The sequence below is a fragment of the Dicentrarchus labrax genome, unplaced genomic scaffold (genome assembly GCF_905237075.1).
Source record: "Dicentrarchus labrax unplaced genomic scaffold, dlabrax2021, whole genome shotgun sequence".
NCBI classification, from domain to species: domain Eukaryota; kingdom Metazoa; phylum Chordata; class Actinopteri; family Moronidae; genus Dicentrarchus; species Dicentrarchus labrax.
The window spans coordinates 2,508,909-2,531,061 of NW_026136711.1; the positions used below are offsets into that span (position 1 = coordinate 2,508,909).

Below are 22,153 nucleotides of genomic sequence, written 5' to 3' on the forward strand. Positions count from 1 at the left end.
ATGCATATGTCATGGAGGTTTTGACCCTGAGCTTGGACAATAACAGACAAATCAGTTTGTACTCTGGGAACAGTTGGAAAAAGTTATGATTTTTATACATGGGTCATGTGCATTCCATTTGGCATTATGGGAAATTATTAGGGCCCGAGCGCTGACCGTGCGAAGGCCCTATTGTATCTGTAGGAATTCTTATTTTTCCTCCCAAATGAACGCGTATTTGGAGGCCGCAACATGCTCGAAAACTCATGAAACGCGGCGCACATGTCAGTCGTGGTGAAATATTTAATATTTTCTAGGGGTCCACTATGGCATGGCAAAATGGCCCCTCAGGGGCTCATAAACTGTACCCTCCGGGGCCCATTTTACCAATATGCATAAAAATCGACACATGCATAGATCTTATCCAGTCACCAGTTATTACCCAACAGGAAGTCGGCCATTTTGGATGTAGCGGCCATTACTGGCGATTTGCACAAGTTGTATTTGAACTCCTCCTAGGGAATTGATCAGATCGACTTCAGATTTGGACAAAGCCATCTAAAGACATTCACAATGAAAAGTTGTGCTATTCCATCGAACGGTGTGCGCGTGGCATGGTGTGGAATTTCAACGACTCGCCATGAAAGAGGGATTTGTCATAACTTCTGCATGCATGATCCGGTGTCAACAAAACTTTTTGATAAGAGTCCCGCCCTTTTTTAAATCTTGTCTCCAGGAAACATGAGGATCCCCATGCTGTGAAGAACTGATATACTACTGTACCGCCCCCCCCACCACCCCTTTATCCTTTGTGTTGGTTTGTTTGTTTTGTTTTGTTTTGTTGTTGATGTTTTTTGTTGTTTTTGTGTATGTTTTGTTGTTGTTATCAAAATATTAATAAAAAAAAAGAGTCCCGCCCTGAACACGTCTATGTGATAATATTCAGTAAGAGTGAGAGCGCCACCTAGTGGTGAAAGGAAATGTCATTTTTTATACTTCAATGTTCTACTCTTAGCAGGATGATCAGATCCAGCTGAAATTTTGTCAGGAAATGCGAAACATGTTGTTGATGATATTTCATGATTGTGGTGACGGTTTGTTAAAGGACATGTCCGTGGCGTGATGTACCGCCAGAGCACACAAATTTGCTGGAAATTTCAGCATAACAACGACCCAAAACACACAGCAAAAGTGGTGAAGAAATGGTTAGCGGACAAAAACATTAACGTTTTGCAGTGGCCCAGTCGGAGTCCTGACTTGAATCCAATTGAGAATATGTGGCGGGAGCTAAAGATCAGGGTGATGGCAAGGAGACCCTCTAACCTGAAAGAGTTGGAGCTCATCACTAAAGATGAATGGGCAAAAATACCAGTGGAGACATGCAAAAAGCTGGTCAGCAATTATAGGAAGCGTTTGATTGCTGTAATAGCCAATAAAGGCTTTTCTATTGATTACTGAGAAGGGTATGAATAATTTTGGACATGCCACTTTTTGTTCAAATGTAAATAAAAGCTGAGAAAATTTTTTTCCACAATGATGCCTCTTGTACATCGTCTAATTATCTTCTGGGAGACGCCTGTGTCCTTTCCAATCGAGAAAAAACTTGCTTGTTGAATAAAAGTAACTTTAAGTCAAAATTTGCCAGCGATATGAATAATTTCGGGCTTGCCTGTACACTGTAAAGGCTTTGAGCTGCCTTTTATGTATGAAAGGTGGTGTATAGGGTGGCTGTAGCTCAGAGGTAGAGCGGGTCATCCACTAATCTTGTTGAAGTATCCTTGAGTCAATGCGGTAGTTTCTGTTCAATTGAGTTTGCCATCACTGTGTGAATGTGTGTGAAAGGGCAAATGTGGCACATAGTGTAAAAGCGCTTTGAGTGGTTGGAAGACTAGAAGGGTCCATTTACCAAATCTTGTTATTATTCCACTAATGTTCAACATTTAACAAAATGTGTTGTCCAATGTGTTCTTTAATGTGATCTAGATATTGATCTAGATATTTGACTGAAAAAGTATTTTCTGATTGATATTCGTGTGTGTGTGTGTGTGTGTGTGAGAGAGATAATTCTCTATCATTTCAATTTTATTTGTATAGCGCCAATTCTAGTGCTGTCAAACGATTAAAATATTTAATCACGATTAAGCGCGTTAATGTCATAGTTAACTCACAATTAATCGTGCATTTTTATCTATTCTAAATGTTCCTTGATTTCTTTTTGTCCCGTTATTTTTTTCTCATTTTAATGCTCTTATCAACATGGAAAAGTGGATCGGCTTGCTTTGTGAAAATGTTGTTTTTATTGAAAAATCAACCATTGTCACCTGGCGGTGAATTCGCATCAGCTGTGTGCTTGGCCATCAAGTGGTATTTCAGACTGGACGTGCTGCGATGATAGCTCAGTTCACAACGACAAAACACACAGATCACTTTGGTCTTGTCAATGGAACCATTTGGCAACTTTTTAAAAGTAAACTTTCCATTCAGAATATTATTGGCATCCATTTCGGCGTCTCACGCTCGCCATCCACTCAAAACGTAACGTCTACTACTCTTAAACAAGTGTGTGCGGCGTGCCTGTTGTTTTGTTTCCGGTCTAGCTTGATCCGGTGTGGTGTTGTAGTTTTTCTAACATTACGAGTTGTTGCAACAGCATGTGAAAAAAACTACAAAGTGTGCTAGGCCAAAAAGAACGTTAATCTTGCGATAAAAAAAGTGACGCAGTTAAAATGGGTTTGCGTTAATGCCGTTAATAACACGTTTAACTGACAGCACTAGCCAATTCATAACAGAAGTTATCTCAGGACACTTTTCAAATAGAGGAGGTCTAGACCGAACTCCTTATAACATTATTTACAGAGACCCAACAGTACCACCATGAGCAAGCACTTGGCGACGGGGGCAAGGAGAAACCTAGGACAGACCCTTCAGCTCTAGGTGGGTGGTCGTCTGCCTCGACCAGTTGGGGTGAGACAGAGAGACAGAGAGAGACAGGCAGGCAGCCAGGCAGACAGGTGCACAGCAACAACAGTAGCAACAACTACACTAATAGTAGTGACTGATGACGATGAACATGAAGATGATGACGACGACGACAACAACGATGGGGGACAATGAGCAGTGATTATAGTAATAATAGTATCTGTAGTAATAATAATAATAGTAGTAGTAATAATAATAACAATAATATCAGTGATATTAGCAATTGCAGTCAAGCAGGACCATGGCAGGAGGCTCCACCATGATCCATGAGAACCTGCGAGACGAGAAAGCACAAGAACTCCGGGGAAGAAGTGAAGTTAGTAACATGCATTAATGGGACATGAATGAGTGTAGAAAGAGAGGGAGAGGAAGAGAGGTGATCAGTGCATCATGGGAAATCCCCCGATAGTCTAGGCCTATAGCAGCATAACTAAGGGATGGTTCAGGACTCACCTGAGCGAGCCCTAACTATAAGCTTTATCAAAGAGGAACGTCTTAAGTCTACTCTTAAATGTGGAGAGGTTGTCTGCCTCTGGAACTGGAAGCTGGTTCCACAGGAGAGGAGCTTGGTAGCTGAAGGCTCTGCCTCCTGTTCTACTTTTTGAGACTATAGGAACCACAAGTAGCCCAGCATTCAGAGAGCGTCTTAATGGACTTATTGGGGCAGCCTGATAATAAGGAGTTGCAGTAAAAGTTTAACATCAGAAAATTGCAGCTCATCCAGGATTTTATGTCCTTAAGACATGTTTGTAATTTAGATAATTGATTAATTTCATCGGGCTTGATCGATAGATATAACTGTATCATCTGCATAGCAATGAAAGTTAATGGAGTGTCCTAATAATGTTGCCTAAAGGAAGCATATATAAAGTAAATAGTATTGGTCCAAGTACAGAACCTTGTGGAACTCCATGACTAACTGTAGTATTTATGAAAGAGAGAATGAAAGCTTTTATTATTTATTTATCCATTAACAGTAATCTTTTATTATCATCCCTTTGTACATGATGTGCCATTAGTGCATATAATGTGTCAAACACCTTATCTGTACCTCTGTTAAGCTTAGTATGCTGCAAAAGTAAACAGATGGCTAAAGGAGAGGCAGTGAAGTTGTAGCCGTTGTAGTTTAGTAAATAAATGCCAGGTGCCACCCTTTCTCTTCAGGTGCCATTTGTGTATGTGTACATTTTTGAAAAAGCATTTTTGTGAGTAAGTATATTTCCTGGCGTAGGAGTGCTTCCCAGATGCTAATAAAGGTGGAGAGTGTGTTAAGCTCAGATCAGAGAGACCAAGGAGCCTGTAAATGGTCCTTCATTTACAGGATGCTGCTGTTTATATGCAGCCAGGATTGGAGCTCTCCAACAGTCCAAACACATGGTCATCTTCCTTCCACTCCCAGAACACTAGCTCGACTCTACCTGCTTCATGCCCTTTACATGTTTGAGAGGAGAATGTTTCATTATGTGCACTATAAGCTTATTATGGACAGGCCAGCGCCTTACATGGCATCACCTCTGCCATCAGTGTGTGAATGTGAATGGGTTAAATGAGAAGCAATATTAATGCTGCAGTAGGTAACTTTCATACAAAATAATGTTTTTTCATATTTGCTGAAACTTTCACTATATCCTGACAGTAGAACATGAGATAGAGATAATCTGTGAACAAATCAGGTTCCTCTGGTTTCCTCCTAGTGCTCTGAATGAAAACAACCAATCTTTTTTATTTTATTTTTTTTACAGATTATCTGCCTTATGTACTACTGTCAGGATATAGTGAAAGTTTCAGCAAATATGACAACAAATATTTGTATAGAAATGACTTTAAAAAGGGGAATCAGGCACTTTGGGCCCCTAAAAGGTGTTCAGTATGAAACATCTGCAGAAAGGTTTTGTTTTTCATCACTTGCTGTGTTATCAATAAAACTCAAAGTTGAATTTAACCATATTCTGTTGTACTAATGGAATTAATGCTGTAGAAATGTACATTATGCTGATTATATCAAGGCAACAGGTAAACATGGAGGCAAACTGGTTCCAACTCAAACAAAATGTCTGATTATGAGCTGGTCAGAAAACAGGGAGACATCCAACTTGAATATTAATATAAAGGTGTACTTAATAAAACATATGATATTAGAAATAAATCCACAGTTATTGTTTCAAATAAAGGCCTGGTTTCCTCTTTACCACTAACTTACAGTATTAACGGTTTATACTGCACATCCTATTGCTGCTGCACAGCCTTGGTTCTCCTATATCCATCAATAATATGTTATCTAATATTTTGTTATAATGAAGTGACAGTGCTGTGCTTTGCTGTCAGTGGTTTGTTTGCATACTAACTGGCCAAGCCTGGTGCTTCTCATTTCCATTGTTCTACAATGGGGCTAATTGCCTTGTAGGAGTGTTGGGAGTGAATAGTGAATGGACTCTCTGAGCACTTTTTTAATGAATGTTTTTTTGCTTATTTTCTTTTTCTTTTTTTCCTACCTTGTTCCAGCCACAGTATATGGCTACCGGACATTGGACTAATATAATTCACAATGACCGAATGACACACCACATCCAACACATCCAGTGCTTCAAATCTCAACCCACACCCCCACAAGTCAAGAGTGTAAACACTGTCTAAACCTTTGGAGCCCTCTTAAGCAGGCCTTCGCTCTTCAGATAGCACACGATTAGCTATTTCTTCCTGCTGCTGCATCCACCCAGAGAGGATCAAGGTTGTGGTCGGCAACACACATAGAGTGGTGTTTTTGCTCTCTGAGAGCTTATCGCTCGTCCTTGTTCTGTGTGTAGGAACAGAGCTGGCTTTGCTGTCACCCAGCCTGCTCTGCCTCAGGGACCTGTGGAGACTGTGATGGCTATAAAGTCTTCAGTTCTGCCTCAGGCCAGCACTCGGTGGCCAAGAGTGTTCTAATGGAGCAGTCCTCTCAAAGTGAAAATACTCAACAGCATGTCAGTTGAAAAACTTTGATGTGATGCTGATGAATATGATCATCACAATCTAATAAACACAACAGGACTGAATACCTTCAGGCAGATGTTTCTGACTTTTTATGGTAATGACAAGTATGTGCACTGTTATCAAATTATCTTTGAAATGGTAAATGGACTGCACTGCAAATGTCCAATGTGTAGGATTTAGCGACATCAAGCTCTGTAGTTGTAGATTGCAACTCCCTTGCTTAAAATGTAAAAGAAATGGGCAAAATATTGTCTGCATTCTTTGGGAATTGACTGCCACTCATGGAAGTTGTACGCAGATACATGGCTTAAAGGACTCCTGTGTAGGATTTTGTGGCATCTAGTGGTGTTATTGCAGATCATAACTCGGTCACTTTACCCTCCCCTTCGAAGCACAAAAGAGGCAAAAAATGCCCCGTCTACAGCCAATGTTTGGTTTATCTGTTCTGGGCTACTGTAGAAACATGCCAGTTCAACATGGCAGAATCCATGGAAGGCAATCCACACTGTCTGTAGATAAAAAGGATGCATTCGAAGGTAACAAAAACACGATTCTTATTTTAAGTTACTTATACACTAATAAAAACATACATATGAATTTTATATTTCATTTCTGACAATAGATACTTTTTAATGTTACACACTGGACCTTTACGTTTCCTTCCTGCCAACTGAAAAATATATACATTTTTAAAAAAGGACCAGTAAATTTCTTAAACAGCTGGTCTGTTATTATTAACAAACATTACTCTCACAGTAGAAAATATGTTGGGGACTGTTTTCAGCAGCGGATTTATCCACAATGTTACACACTGGACCTTTTTTAAAACGTCTTAAATCCAATAATCTGAATTTTAGGTCTTGAAATGTTTTAAATAGAATTTTTGACTTAAAAATGGATTGGATTAATTAAGTTAATGTTAAGAAGTTGCATTATTCAGTCTAGATTTTAAATTTGCATTGATCATGCTGTAACAATACAACATCAAACTGACATGGAACCAATACCAATTTTTCTTCATATCCTTATACTATTTTTGGCAGTATAGATGTAAAATAGGCCTCAAATTCAGTCATTCATAATAGTTTTAAATAAATGTCATAAAAGTCTTAAATTGAACCTGTTGAAACCTGCAGAAACCCGTCAGACAAACTGGAAGTCCTTCCTCTCCTGACACATTATTGTTTCCTTGCTGTATTATGTCTGCCTCTCTGCCCTCTGTGACTGGCTGTTCTGACAAAATTTCCTGCACGTCGGCCTGCTGCAGAAAGAGGCTGCTGCTGGCAGCTCTGATCACTGTATTCATGGTGTTTATCAGTAAGGGTGATTAACTGCCATCCCAATGGGGTTCTATCTCACCGGCTGTATCCTGCTCTCTCCCCAGTCAATGTTAAGCACAGCATCTTTGGATTCCTGCTCTTTTTCTTCATCCATCATCTTCTCCTCCTTTGGAGACCTCTTTCTTGTTGTTTCCCTGTCTCTCTGCCATCCTCTGATGTGCACTAGAGTTGATGGCAGCTGCTTCAGTGTGAAATCTCCTGCTACCAGTCATAATCGACTAACCTCCACCAAACCACAACCTGCACTCCACTTCCTTTCTTCTGTGCAGTGGGACAAGCACTCATTTATTTTCCATACAGCTCCGTTATGTTATGTTATTACTCCGTCATCATATATCTCCATCATTTCCTATCTCTACTACGCTCTATTTCTTACTTTGCCCCCCTTTGCCCCCTCTCTCTTTCTCTTTCACTTGCTCTCATTTGCATAACATTGTTGCAGGAAATGTCTTTCATCTTTTTAGTATCAGATTGGAAGGAGGGAAAATTACATTACCTTTCCTGTCGTATTACAAAGTGCTCTATCTCAGGGTTCAGCAGATCAGCAGCCCTCAAACAGCAGAGTCGGGGGATTTGGAAACCATTCAGAAGAAGTGAAGTGAATCCTAGAAAAGTCAAGGGTCAAGATAAGCTATTTAGTCACATTATAAGCTGTAATACAAATTTGTATGAGTGGGAGCATGGATTTTGGCCTGTCTTATTAAAAAGTGGTTGTGTGTGTGGTTCAGAATGCGGCGTACAAGTCTGGTGTGGGTGGACAGAGAGAGCTGAATCTGTGTGAACACATTATCGTCTGGCTAATGTGCAGAGTCTTATTGGATTCACGTTGATGCCGTTTCCCCTCCGTTGCCTCATGTCTAGTCACGTCCTGAAGCTGCTCCTTCCCTCGGAACCCAGACGTCCCCGGTGATTTTGGCAGAATGAGAATTGGCATTTTGGATTTTTTTCTCAGAATCCAGAGATTTATCTTCAGTGAGAAAGGATGGAGGCTTTTTCAACAGGGCTCCAGATAAAGGCCATGTTGATAGGGAAGGCGAGGTGTTGCCTGGCTCTGAATATTTAAAGCTGCTGTCCAGGACTCGGTATGCATGGCATCCTTCCACGTGGCTGCTAATTGAGAGGGGAGTCAACACAACTCTTCTCACAAGACAAATAGTTTTTGTTGGTCATATCAATACACTGTAATAGATAATGGTTTGAAGAGTTCCAAGACACCATCAGTTCTCAATTAAAACCTGCTATTCAAATAATTGTGTAGAGTCTCAAATCGTATGGGCAGCACATACAATTAGGGATGGGATGATATCCAATATAATCATGTATTGTGATTAAAAAAAAAAACCACTATCCTGGTGAATTTCCACGATAAACGAGAATATCCACACATGACGCAAGCCGATCTGTCCAGCTCTCCAATATACAAGGGAAGAAGCTTGGACTAAGAATAACGTGTGTTGATCTACTGTGGAGAAGAAATGGTTCTCGTTTGTGGCAAATTGTGGCAACAGAATGAGAAGGTACAAGTGCCTACACTTTCACCGTCTACCTTTCCATGACCATGAGATACTGCAGTTGTGGCTAGTTGTTCTTCAGCTGGATGTGCAAACTCCCATACAAGTACTATGCAATCACGGAGATAATGGCTTTGTGATGAAAAAAAGTTTATTTCCCCCTCAAAAATGTTTTGCCGCACATCCCTTCTCAAGCCGTGTCTGCCAAAACGAAGCTAAATGAAGTTATGAATATAACATTACCTCCACAGTGGTTGCAGCAGTCTTCATCCTCGGAATGGCATTTCTCTTCAGCCGGCCCCGCTGTGTTGTGTCTCTGTAGTCATCCTCCTCAAAATGTTCGCTGCAAATGCGGTGATCATTTTCGCATAGTACTTGTATGGGAGTTTTGCACATCCAGCTGAAGAACATCTAGCCACAACCCACAACAACACAGTAGATCAACACATGTTATTCTTACTCCAAGCTTCTTCCCTTGTGAACACCTCCGATCTCCACTCATGTCTTCTTCTGCGTTTACCTGAAACAAGAAATCCCTAGGGACTTAAGCGCGAGAGCAGTCCCGCGCTGAAGTCCCGTGGGATTTCACTTGTTGCAGGTAAACGCAGAAGAAGAAATTGTTGCAGGAGGTGTGCAAATTGTAGAGTAGTGTGTGAAGACATGGACATTTTTGAGGGGGAAATAAACTTTTTTTCGTCGCGAAGGCATTATCTCTGTGATCGATTATTCTGGGCTTTCGGTGAAGGGAGCGGTGGAAAAACAGGTAGGCGACAGGACTGTTTTGTACGGTTTCTGCACAACGTATGAGTTGAAAACGCATGTTGTTGTCACGTAAGGGCCCTGAGCATGTTGCACAGACATTTTAATTGCATTTTGTGTCTGTTGAGAGGAGCAAAAGGCACGCTTTAGGATATGCCCCCAAGAAGTGTATTATAACTAACTGGGAGCTCTTGCCATTAGCTGCTGGATCTCCAGTTTGCTAGAACCAATTCTGGTCGTTCTTTTTCCTATCGACAGTACTCGGTGACCTCTAGTGATCAAGACTAGGGTAAAATTCTGCCGAAGTTCCCCTTTAATTGTTGAGTCTCATTTCAAGGGCATCAAATACAACAATAGAACATACAACAATACAAAATCAACTATCTTCAAGCCTTTACCTCAAAGTGTCTTTTTATTTTTGTTGTTTCTGACTGGTTATTTTTGTTCAGGCCCGGTGGATTCTTGCTAATACCATTAGGAGCAATAGGAGGAGCCGGAGCAACATGTTTTTGTCACAGATTCATCATCATCACAGATGTTATTTTTATAAAAGTTACCTACTGCAGCTTTATAGTAACTAAACATTTAGAGATAGAAAGCTATATTGTCATGAATACTCTTAATGGGAATCTTTCCATCTCTACCATCCATATGTGATTTTAATGTAGCTGCAGATCAGCCCCACATAGAGTGGGTGTGTTTACTGGGCTGATGTAGTTGGCTGTTGCAGATGAATCTTTCTTGATGTGGTCAGGTTTGCACACCTAAGCTACATAATAAATAAAAGAAAAAACAAACATTTCATGCATTGTGAATTCTTCCCAGTACAAATGCAGTATATACCAGGAAGTTAATTAAGTTTGAAATGCTTTTCTCCTCTGTGGTAGTTGACTGAGCTACAGTGACGCTGGGAGTTGGAGAGGAGACAGTGACATTTGTCTCTGCCAAACTGTGTAGTTCTGCCACCAGACACTGACGTCACAATACGTGGAAGTCCACTTGGCTGCTCCAACTGGCAGCAACAACACACAGGCAGGGTCTGAAATTAACTTTATTCACTGTACTTTCACAAGTATTTTTTTTTTTTTGTCTGCCACTCAGAGATTTGCCACCAAATGAAGGAATTACATTTAGATCATTTAGACATGAAATAATCTAAATAATTTTTGGAGGGCTTTTAAAGGGGGCTGCATCAGCTCATAAAAACCAGGTGTTATAACAACCATCAATTCATATAGAAAGTACCAACATAGTGTTAAATCTGTGGCATTTTCCACTTTCTTACTGGCAGTATGTAGGCTACAGAAGTATTTGTGGTGGGAAAGAGGATTTGCTCGGATTATTATTGTTTTTTATGGACCAGTGTGTAAGATTTAGTGGCATTTAGCGGTGTATTTGCAGATTGCTACTCACTTGTTTCACCCTAGCCAAGTATGGCTATTATCTCCCTTTTAAAGCGCAAGGGAGATAATACAGTGGGGCTTGAGGTTGACACCTTTAACAGATGTCAACCTCATGTTGGTGCTAGAGGAAAAGTCTTTGGGTAACCAAAGGATGAAAAACTACCGAAACTGCACCTGAAACTTGGTAAGAACCGCAGTGGTAGCAGGTGTTTTGTCCTATGTGCCCTAAAGTTGCAGCAGTGATTGTTTTTGTTTTGATTTAAAGGGTGAAGACTAATTGGTTGATTTGGCAAATGTTTGTCTAGTTCACTTCCCTAACTCTGATAAAAAGCAGCACACACACACCACAGCTTTTTAAGTCTTCCGCTGTGTTTGAGACAGTCCCACTTGAAGAAAACCACCTAAATATATTAATGATACTAGAAATTGTGATCACTATAGTGGAAATATCAATGTACTGTAGCAGCCCATCCCTTGATTTATGACATTTAGGCTTACCCCCAAGTAAGTTTGGTTTATTGAGCTGTTTGATTACATTTTTCCTTGTGGGAGGGAACTTCAGACATCACTGTATGTATAAATCCTGTATTCTTAAAAAAAAAAATTACTCTGTGTGTGTGTGTGTGCCTTCTGATATTCAACTCATTGCTTATCAAAGAAGCAGAGAGGAGGCGGTGTCTGCTGGTTTTCAGCCTGTCATTGCAGGGAGACGATGCTCTGATGTTAAGCAGAGGAGACAAACCATCATTGCCGGTTAAATGTGGAGAAGCATCCACACACCGGGGTGAGTGTGTGACTGGTTGCTAGGCAACAGTATTAGCCAACATCTAGCTTCATTTTACAGTCAGAGGAGGATTCTACCTTCTTTTGTTTGTCACCTATCAGTATCATACACAATCATCATCTGTGAATGTGTGTATACATGTGCACTACTTCTTGCAGGAAAAGTTTGGACAAAGTGTGTGTGAGGTCTCTTGGAAATGCCAGGCTAGAAATTTTTACTAGCATTAAGTTTAGCTTTAGGTCTCCACAGAATGAATTTCTATGTAATCAAACCTTTCTCACTCCTCTACCCTGTTTGTGGCTCTCCACTGTGGCAAAAAAAGGCCTTTCAGACTATGCCAACTTCAAACCTTTTTGGGGAAAAATTGGTTTTTAGGTACAAAATCTTCTTTTTTCGGTGATTATACACTAATGACAACATCCTTGATGTTTACTCTGTTCCTGTGGTGATCCTCTAAATGTTCCTACCTTTAAATGGAAATTTTTTTGTTTGTTTTTTTTTTGTTTTACCTATGCACTGCAGCAGAGCACAGTTACAGTCCTGCAACAGGAACCTTTGCTATCTGACAGCCATTTCACATTTCCCCTCTGGGCAGTCAGCTGTAAAGGCAGTTGCACACTGTGGTCATGGTCATTTAGACATGTAGTGAGGGCTGCATGTTGTGTTATGGTGCTGCTTCACTCGGGCATCACCTGAATGTACCACCACTTCTATGTTTTAAATGAGAATGAACTTTATTTCTTTATGGCTGATTGAGAGATGGTAAAAGCAATGAAAAGTCCAGTGTGTAGCAAAGGCAAAATCAAAACCAATCCATTCCTTGTCCCATTAAGTTCACAGTAGCAGGGAGCATAGCAGGTGAATGTATGGATGAAGCAGAGCCTGTAGTTTTGCAGGATTTTTACTGTCAGAGAAGCAGTGTGAGTGTTGGTACATGCAGTTTCTGGAGTCTGATTATCACATTAGTCACTACTGCTGCTGCTGATCTCTGCTCAGAAACTTTCCACCATTTCTGAAAAAAACTGATGGAAAGAAAAGAAAAAACTTCAGCATTCTCTTCCCGACCCTGCTTTTTATCAAGCCACCGCAGTTGGGTCAAAATAAATGATCAGTCCCTTCAACTGTGCTGCAATTACGTCTTCTCGAATCCCAGGATGACGTGGAACCTACAAGTCCCTGTGTGTGCAGGGCTGTGTAACTGGCTAATGCAACCCTTTGAAGGTTGGCTTCCCAGTATACTGCCATACTTATTCAATGGGTGGTCTATTCAAAGCCTCATGTCAATTTTCTCATTAGTTAAAAATATACCCTCCAAGTACCTGACACAAATTACGTATGTTACTTCAAAGAAATATACTTTTGGTTTCACACAGGACACGAACAACAGTCTCCTGGGTGGAAGTTTATTTCAATCCACTCCACCACCATATGTGGACTTTCTCTGTCTTTATAATATGCACCTCACTTTGACGGTGGGTGTGTCCAGAAATGACTCCATAGGCAAACTTACAGTGTCATATTTTAAAGCCAAAGGGCACTGACCAAGCTGCAGTATTTGACTTGGGAGAGAGAACAGGTTGGTTCACCAGCTAATCACTACCTGTTTATCTGCTGTGCAGTGCTGACCACAAGTGTGCAATAGGTTTTAGAGTTTTTCTGCTGAAAATAGCTTTGCTGAAACTTACTAACTTACTCACTCCATCACATTGTTTTTACATCGTCATTTGATAAATGATACTACAAAAAATATAAATAATAGCTGCTTCCAGGGGTTTTAACACAGCTACAGAGCTCAGTTAATGTCTCTGTGTTAAGTATCTTATGTGATTACCATATTTATAGCTATTGTTGTTTAGGGCTGGGCGATATATCGATATAAAAAATATATCGATATATTTTTTAATGTGATATGGAATTAGACCATATCGCATATATCGATATTGTTCAAATTTGCGCTGTGATCCTTGCTCCAAGCGAGCTGCTGACCCGGAGCTCTCTGCACTGCTCCCCGCACCCCCGTCACCGCCTCTCCTCTTTCATGCACAGAGGGGGGAGGGGCAGGAACAGACACTCAGCCACTCTTCAACAAACATGGAGGAAGCAACAACGTCTGTGGAGCGTGCGGAGGAGGAATTGGTTAGTAGGAGAAAAAGCAGTGGCTTAGTAATTTGGAGATGGTTCGGATTCAAAGTATCAGATGAGCAACAAAATCACGTTATATGTAGCGACTGCCATAAACAAGTTACAGCCAGGGGTGGAAGCACTACAAATCTTTTTCACCACCTAAAACAGTGGCACAAACTGCAATACGAAGAGGGTGTGAAACTGTGCGCTGCAGAAGCCCCAGCTGCAAGCCATCCACAACCCGAAAAAGCTCCAGCCCCAAAACAAAGCTCACTGCAAACTTCATTTTCATGCAGTGTGCCTTATGAAAAGAAAAGTGACAAGTGGTGGGAAAATGTTTATTGAGTTGATAGTCTGTTTCTTGTGCAACTGGTTGAGACTGTTCAGATAAGAAATTGAGTTAACAAGAAGGAAAAGGTAACCTCAAGCTGATGTTTAAAAAATGTTTTCTTAAACTGAGCACTTTCTTTTGTTCTTTCTTTCTTTCTTTATATATAAATGCTGCTCTTACTAGGGTTTGTCATATTTTATTCTTTTTTTAATGTTCGTTATTTGCATCTGTGGATTTGTTAGAAAGGAGAAGAAAATCAGTAATTTGATTTTAATAAGCCATTTATAGTTGTCAGACTAAAAAAATGTTAATATTGTACTTTTCTCATATAAATAAATATTTTTTCAGAAAAAGATTGGCCTATTTTATTTTATAGGCTATTTTTATTTAAGATATTTTTTTATTTAAATGTGCACCTTATGGAGCTTTGATTTCAAAAAAGGTACTCCTGTTGTTATACAGTATTTATGTTTACATTTTATTGTTATTTGAACAGCTGAGCATTTAATCATGAACCAGGTGAAGAAACCTGTTTATTATTTATTAATTTGATTTTCCAACTGTTCACTGAAATAGCCGGTTTCAATAAAACTGCTTGTGACATGTCATATTTGGCGTTGACTTTGACTGAACATTTGCTCTCACTTTGCGTAAAAAATATTGGGATATATATGTGTAGCCTGTGCCCATATAGCTGCCTTATCTTTGATAGATATATAGCGTTTTATCAGAGACGAAGTGGGCAAAAATAGTCAGCAAAGCATTCACTACTGCTTGTAAAGCTTAATCAGTGTAAATGCACATTAATAATACTCCCAGTTTGTACAATACAGTCGAAACACATGGATGGTGCTACCATCAAAGCCTCACATGGTTACGGTTAAAGTTTGGGTTATTGTGAGACCCAGGTTAAGTTCCTGCAATGGGAAAGGGCTATAAATGATTGCCCAAACTACCTATGTTGTTGTTTTTCTAGTGAGTCTCTTACTACATTTTGGTGGCAGATCCCTGCAGATTGTAACTGTCATCTAAAGTGAAAACAAGCAACAATCTCAAAATATAACAACAGACATTAGCCTTATCTATTCAAAACTTTTGATGAACAAAAGAATAAATCTACATATTAAATAGGTGTGATTATAAATCAGTCCCAACAAACCAATAAACTGGATGACATATGCAGCACTTTTTTAGATCAGATTAGTCAGCTGTCAAACCTTGATAAAATGTAACATATCATCGCATCATCCACATATAGCCAGTTGTCCACTGAAGTAAAAGAAAACTGACTATGGGCTTATATATAAATGATCCATCAACGACAGCACTTTAGGGTGGATTTTTCCTTTTTGCTTTTCCATGCTCATTGCTGCTGTCACTTTCCCTCTCAGCTTCCTCCTTTGAATGTATTCTCCTCTCTGTTTTGTTTTTCAGGTAGAGGGATGGCGCTGTCCTTTCTTCTCTTCTTCTCCGCCATGTTGCCCTTACTCAGCGTGTCTGCGTATAATACATCTGCTGGTAATGACTGTGCTGTCTCACACACAAGTGTTTGTCTCTGACACAATGTCTCCAGTTGTCTGTACAAAGCGACTCTGGCTGCGTTGATAGAATGGATGCTTTGTGAGCCTGCTGTCTGCTGATCTGGTATGTGTTTGTGTGTTAGTGAATGTGCGCTGGTGTGCACATGCTGATATGTTCCTGATGTTTATCCATCAGTAATCCTCTAGGTCAATGGTTCGCAACCTTTTTACTTAAGGGACCAGTTTTTTATAATTTAGTAAACTGAGGACCCCTGCTTGAGTGACATATTTTATATTATATTCAAAACTGTACAATAACCCCAAACAGTGAATTCAGAAACTGCAGGAAGCTTGTGTAAAACAAGTGACTTGGATTCATTTTAAGGAGATATGTGTATCTTTTTAAATCATTTTTAACAATCATACTTACTTATTAGGCTTCTTTTTTGACAGATTCAGTGTTTTTTTTTGTCCCTGAAGCTTGGCCATTGTTCTATTATACATATTTGCTTTACATGTACTTTTCTTCACAGATGTGAACCAGACGCTGAAATATAGGTTGTCTGTATATTTTTTAAGTTTTCTAGCACACCTTAAAAGCAAGAAGGCCTCATGACCCCCGTAAAGCCTTGGCTACCCCTTGTGGGGGTCCTGGGCCCCAGGTTGGGAACCACTGCTCTAGGTGTCAATTTGTACAGTGATTAAGATAGCTAATAACCTCTAGGAATGCCTATTGTGTCCATGTTGTTGTTTGAGTTGTAATTTTTTTTGGTCTAATTTTTGAATAATATATATACAGCAAACAAAAAAGGATGGTGACATGTAGGAGGATGCGTTTTATAGTCTTGACAGTATGGGAGCACCATTAAAATTCAAATGCAAATGGGATACTCTCAAAACTGGTCAATCACAGCTTTGTAGGCAGACAAAACATAGCAAAACATGTTGTATTCCATATACGTGTGTTTCCATATGTAACCTCTTAACTAGCTGCTACTGCTGTCAGAAAAATGTAGGGGAGAAAAAGTACAATATTTCCTTTTCAATTTCAGTGAAGTAGAAGTATAAACTATCATAAAATCTGAAAGTAAAAGTATCTCACAGTTGTACTTAGGTATAGTTCTTGGGTAAATGTGTTACTGTCTACCACTGGATGCAAGCTGAGCCAAATACAAATGGACATAGTCTCCATAGACACCCATAGACTCCTGAAGAGCCATTGTGAACTCAGTGTGGTCGGCTCTGGCCGTCACCATCTTGGCAGTCCTGACTCCGCCGGTTCCTGGCTAATCCAAAAATGGGCAAAGAGGTTGAGCATGGGTGGAGCTGAGGGCGGCTGAATGAAGCCTGGTTACTGAAAACAGATGCCTGTGACGACACCCACCTGTCACTCAAAGCGGTCACACCTTAATATAACCTAAACATTGTCATGAATGGGGAAATTAACTACAGAGACCAAAACTGCTTTTTGTACTAGTCTGTAAACATGTTTATTTTGCATTTTAATATAGGGGTGTACAGAGATGTACTCACTTTAGGCCATTTGAGGAAAAACTGTTTTAAAGAATTTCCATGTTGCCTTACTTTCCCAGCTACAGAGGTTGCCACTTGGAATGCAGCAATTTCAGTTTTTTGGTTTAAAAGGGTGCAGTGTCACTTCTGGAAAAATCACCTCATGCTCCAAGCCAACCTCCACCAAAACTTGCAAACAGTTGAAAGCAGTTATAGCGTTTGCATGCTGTTTGCCAGCAAGGCCTGGCAGATCCACACAAATCAGTCAGTAGTACAAAACTCTTCGGGTTGCGTCAAAAGGTTAAAAGTTAAAAGGGGTAAAAGATAAATGACTTGGTTGAGGTTAGGGAACAATTTTGGTCATGGTTGAAAAAGAAACGTTTGTAGGAAAGGGTTGTTTTGGAAAGCACCAACAAACTACCTATTATGTTTAGGTCAGAGGACCCATTATTGGTTTTGATGCATCCTAGGTTCACAGGACTGTGTAGTGGATGGCAGGGAACAACTAAATGCATGTTCTGGGTAGGTGCTGGGTCTGCATGCCTTTGTATATATTCAGTATTCTACATGTCTCTGGCCCTTTTCCCTCTGTCATAATCAGTCAGCCAGTGAACTAAAATTGCTGCCACAGCTCTTGAGACTCATACTGGATAAGCACCATTTTCCACCTCTAACAACCCAGCTTGGCAGGCAGGCAGGCAGGCAGGCAGGCAGGCAGGCAGGTTTAGCCCCACATTTAAAAAACAATTTGCAACCAATGGGAGCTGAAACCCTAATTAATATTTGCTGTAAACTCATAGTGCTTATTATGGTGCTTTTATATCTGAGCTCATGCTTTGACACTAATGCTCAGAGGCAGATGTCAGATCTCTGTAATACAGACATAAACCTGCCGTCAGATTAGTGAGCTGTCATTTCCTCTTTGTGCCGAGTGGTGGGGGTGGTGGGTGGGGGTGTTTTCTATGGGAGTCACATCTAGTGGTCTTTCCTGGCCTCTAGTGAGAAATGCGGTGACTGTGTAGTAATTAGGGTTTTACACTGTGGGTGAACCTGCGTGGAATGGCAGGCTCCAGATGTATTATCCCCAGGGAAGGTAAGGCAGTAAGAGGTGGAGAGACTGGAGATAATCAGATATACAGAAAATACTTCTGATGTTGCTTCAGTGAAATGGAGCTTTGCAGTGAACTGGCAGGAAATAAGAAATGCTAGCACATAGAGGAGGTTCCGTGGAGCTGGTTTCCTCCCAGGACTGATTGATTTCATGTGCTTTAATAGATTACTGGTGGCCATAGTGTGAAGTAAGGTAGTGGGTGGTGTGTATCGAGGTCACTTCCCATCTACATCAAAGCTGGGCTGACATCTTCATCAAAGAGTCCATTCTTCTGGCTTATTTCTCCACCCCCCGTGTGTCGTCTTTTTTTGCCCATTTCTTCCACACTAACCGTTTTTTATTAAAAGGCTGGTCAGGTTTCGAGTGCTGAGGGGCTGACACCTCCTAGGCGGTGTTAGCAGCATAGGTCTAATTCACAAATTTTTGCCTATATCCATTAATTAGTTGTTGTTTCACATGCGCTTTTTCTAGAAGTCATATTATAAGGGATGTACCCACTGAATTGGAAGCTTGAGGTTAGTTGATTGTAGAGTCTCATTCCCAGGGTCCTAAAGCATCTGTATGTAACACGCTGGGGATGCTACTCAACAATCAACTATCTTTGATGATGGAACGCTGAGGCGATCCACAACTCCGCTACTGTATGTTACATTGAATTTACTGTATGTTACATTGAATTTACTGTATGTTACATTAAATTTACTGTATGTTACATTGAATTTCCTTAAGTTCCTGCAGTACAAAATAAAAAGCAAAGGTTATGGATAAACTAAATGAAACCTTCAAAATGCTGAATAAGACTACATCTGAGGCTCTGTTGCAGTCAGAATGTACTAATGAAATCAGATTCAGATATTTCTTGTATAGAAATTACATTTAATCATAATAATGGTACAATGGCACCAGGGAAATTTAAACAGCAAGGAGCACAGACATAGTTTGTGCTTGTGGCCATCACTAATCACTGAGTATCCTCTGATAAAACTGCTTTAAAAAATACAAAGCATGTAAAAATACAGCACCTTTGAGGCAGAAATCATTTCTGCCCTCTTTTCACCTTCCAAATCTCTGCTTTTTTCTGTAGCATAAACCTTTAAGTACATCAGTCTCAGACAGCCTCAACATGCAAATCTGTCTACTCCCTATCAGCCGGACCCCAGATGTTCCCATCCCGCTGAAAACACAATTTCTTCATATGAAACGCTCGTTCAGTTGACAAATAAGCGATGCTGGCAGCATCAAGCACAAACCTCATATGGATGCTGTCTTGCTGGAGGAAAATCACTGGCGTGGATAATGAGTGATCCGTCTGATGGAAACCAGGCCGCTGGTCCTTTAGCATGAGCTGAAAACATAATAGAGGTCTCCATCTAGTGGTGGGGTCCTGCTTCAGCCTTTTCTAAGTAAAAGAATAATAGGGTCTGAAAATACTTCCTGAAGCCTGCAAAACATTGCGTCTCTGTTCCTTTCTGCTCTCTGTTTTTCATTTGTGGCTTTTTGAAGAATGAAAAAAGAGAACTTGAGAGAGAAGTTCAAACCCAATCCACTCCCACACCTCCACACCCCTGGCCAGACCCTGCGTAAAGTCGGCCCGATTGTTGCATTGTCTGTACTATGCTATATGCTACTATGCTGTATGCTAAGTGGACTGTACTCATATGGTGCCTTTCTACTCTTCTGACCACTCAAAGCCTTTACACTACATTTCACATTCACACACATTCATAAATTGAGGGCACAGCATTAGGAGCAATTTGGGGTTCAGTATCTTGCTCAAGGACACTTCGACGTGGAGTGGGAAGTGCTGGGGATTTAAACCAACCTTCTGATTAGTGAATGACCTGCTCTACCTCCTGAGGAGCAGCCCAGAGAGTTTCACAGAGCCTCCACACACAAATAATGGTTCTGAAATGGTTCTTCAGAAGGCTCACCAATCACCAATTGAATCTGAAAGGACTACTTTATATTTCTGAATGGTCTTTCATGATTTATGAAAATATATGTTTGTTTTTTTACTGGGCATTTTTATTTGGACTTGTGTTCTATTTATCCTCATAATATATTAAATGTATAACATTGAAATAAGTTAAATAGTTAAAATAAATTCTCTGTCTGTGGTTATTGGTGACAGAACACTCCTTGAACAGCTACTTTGTAAAACATAACTACAACATAAGAGCTACTGGTGTATTTGTTTACGGTGCAGCAAAACAAACTCTTGTGCTTTTAGAAAAAAAGTCTGGTAATAATTTACCTTTTTCTATCATTCTCTGAGCAACGTGATCTGATTTTGTGCTGACTTTATCCTTCTTGTTTCATTACTCCCTGCAATATTTCAAACGGATCCACTATCAAAAGTGTTGAACATGACCGTACTTCATAATAAAAGTCAACCTGTGTTTTGCGAATTAAATGCTTTAAACGTGAAACTGCAGCAGTAGGAAATGTTTAGTTTGCATTAGCAGTAACTTGATTTGCACTTTTTCTGGAACTATTGCCGCAGACTCCCAGTTGGTAATACTGCAGAGTTCTATGGCACAGAGGAAGAACATATATATACGGTTTAACACACAATGCTTCTTAGTAGGTCAATTAATTGTTGGTATGCACTTTTCATGACGTTTGATGGCCATAAAAAATCACCAGAGTTCTTCTTTCAAATGTGGTTAAAACTCTTATTAAGCTTTTATGTGTAATCTGTGTGACTATCAGGGTCCAGCGTCAGTGTTGAATTGCAGAGCTGTCTTGCAATTGATTAACAGCCAGAAGATTGAGACAGGTAGGAGCTGGAGGGATGGATGGGTCTTCTTCTGTTCCACCTGATCATGTGTCTTTTTTTCAGGTTGTGCAATCATCCGTCCTCCAAGAGATGGAGGGATAAGGTACAGAGGTCTGACACAGGAGCAGGTGAGGAATGGAGATCAGTTCAAAGTCACAAGGCTCATGGCATTCACTTCAAATTTAATACCATATTAACCTTTATATTTAAAATCATAGGTCCACTTAGGTACTCAAATGAAATTTAAACATGTTTGCATGCATGAAGGTTCCTCCTCCTCTTTGTCTTTGTCATGGTTTTCCCTTCTTACCGGCCCCTGGCATGTGATGTATCAGAATTTTGGCATGGAACAGCCAAATTGATCCGTACTAAAGATCACCATTTCAGAAAAAAAAGCCAGAAATTTGCCTCAAGTTTGCACCATGTCTACAACAACAGAGTCATGTCAGACTCTCCACTCTGTAGCTCTGTTTTTTATTTCAGTACACTTTTTTAACATTGTTATGGTCAGTGAAACACAACATTTTCACATTAAAAGCTTACCAGTAAAGAGAGGTATTATGAAATGCTTTTGATGTGAAACATCTGCACAGGGTGTGTCTGCTTTCACTGACGATACCTTAAAAGATACTTTTTTCAAAAAGGTAAAGTGGAGGTGATTTGAAATAACCAGTGAATAATAAAACATTTGTTACAAAGACAATCCAGGAGCAGCTAGTGAAAGGGGTAATTGTGACCGTATTGTTTTACTGATGGAAGTAGTGTGGAAATGAACACTATGCTGAATTAAGCCAACAGGTAAACTTAGAGGAAGTGTTGAGTTTGCATTTACAGCAAATTAAAACCAGAGAAGACTAGAAAACAAGGAGATACTAATATACTAATATCTGATCAAGTATGCTTAAGAAAATAAGAAATAAAGGCCTGGCTCTCTCTAAAGTTGAGGTAAAAAGTTGAAAATGTAATCATCTTAACAATAAGATAAGATATACCTAAAAAAGATATACCTTTATTAATCCCCCGTAGGAGAAATTCAAAATACAGACAG

At 40.0% G+C, this 22,153-nt stretch overlaps 1 protein-coding gene and 1 long non-coding RNA gene across 7 annotated transcripts in view; one reads left to right on the forward strand and one right to left on the reverse strand.

Moving 5' to 3' along the window:
- LOC127372052 (uncharacterized) overlaps window positions 1-22,153 on the reverse strand; it is a 281,035-nt gene that overhangs the window by 235,602 nt on the left and 23,280 nt on the right. The gene's annotated exons all lie outside the window — the stretch shown is intronic.
- Window positions 1-22,153, forward strand: part of gabbr1b (gamma-aminobutyric acid (GABA) B receptor, 1b) — a 208,046-nt gene that overhangs the window by 25,585 nt on the left and 160,308 nt on the right. For 3 of the 6 annotated variants that reach the window (XM_051415258.1, XM_051415260.1, XM_051415259.1), the window contains 2 exons: window positions 15,618-15,701; window positions 21,169-21,233. In XM_051415258.1, the coding sequence (XP_051271218.1) occupies window positions 15,618-15,701; window positions 21,169-21,233 (149 nt within the window). Of the gene's footprint in view, window positions 1-15,617; window positions 15,702-21,168; window positions 21,234-22,153 lie in introns of those variants that run through there. The other 3 variants (XM_051415261.1, XM_051415263.1, XM_051415262.1) reach the window with 2 other exon arrangements.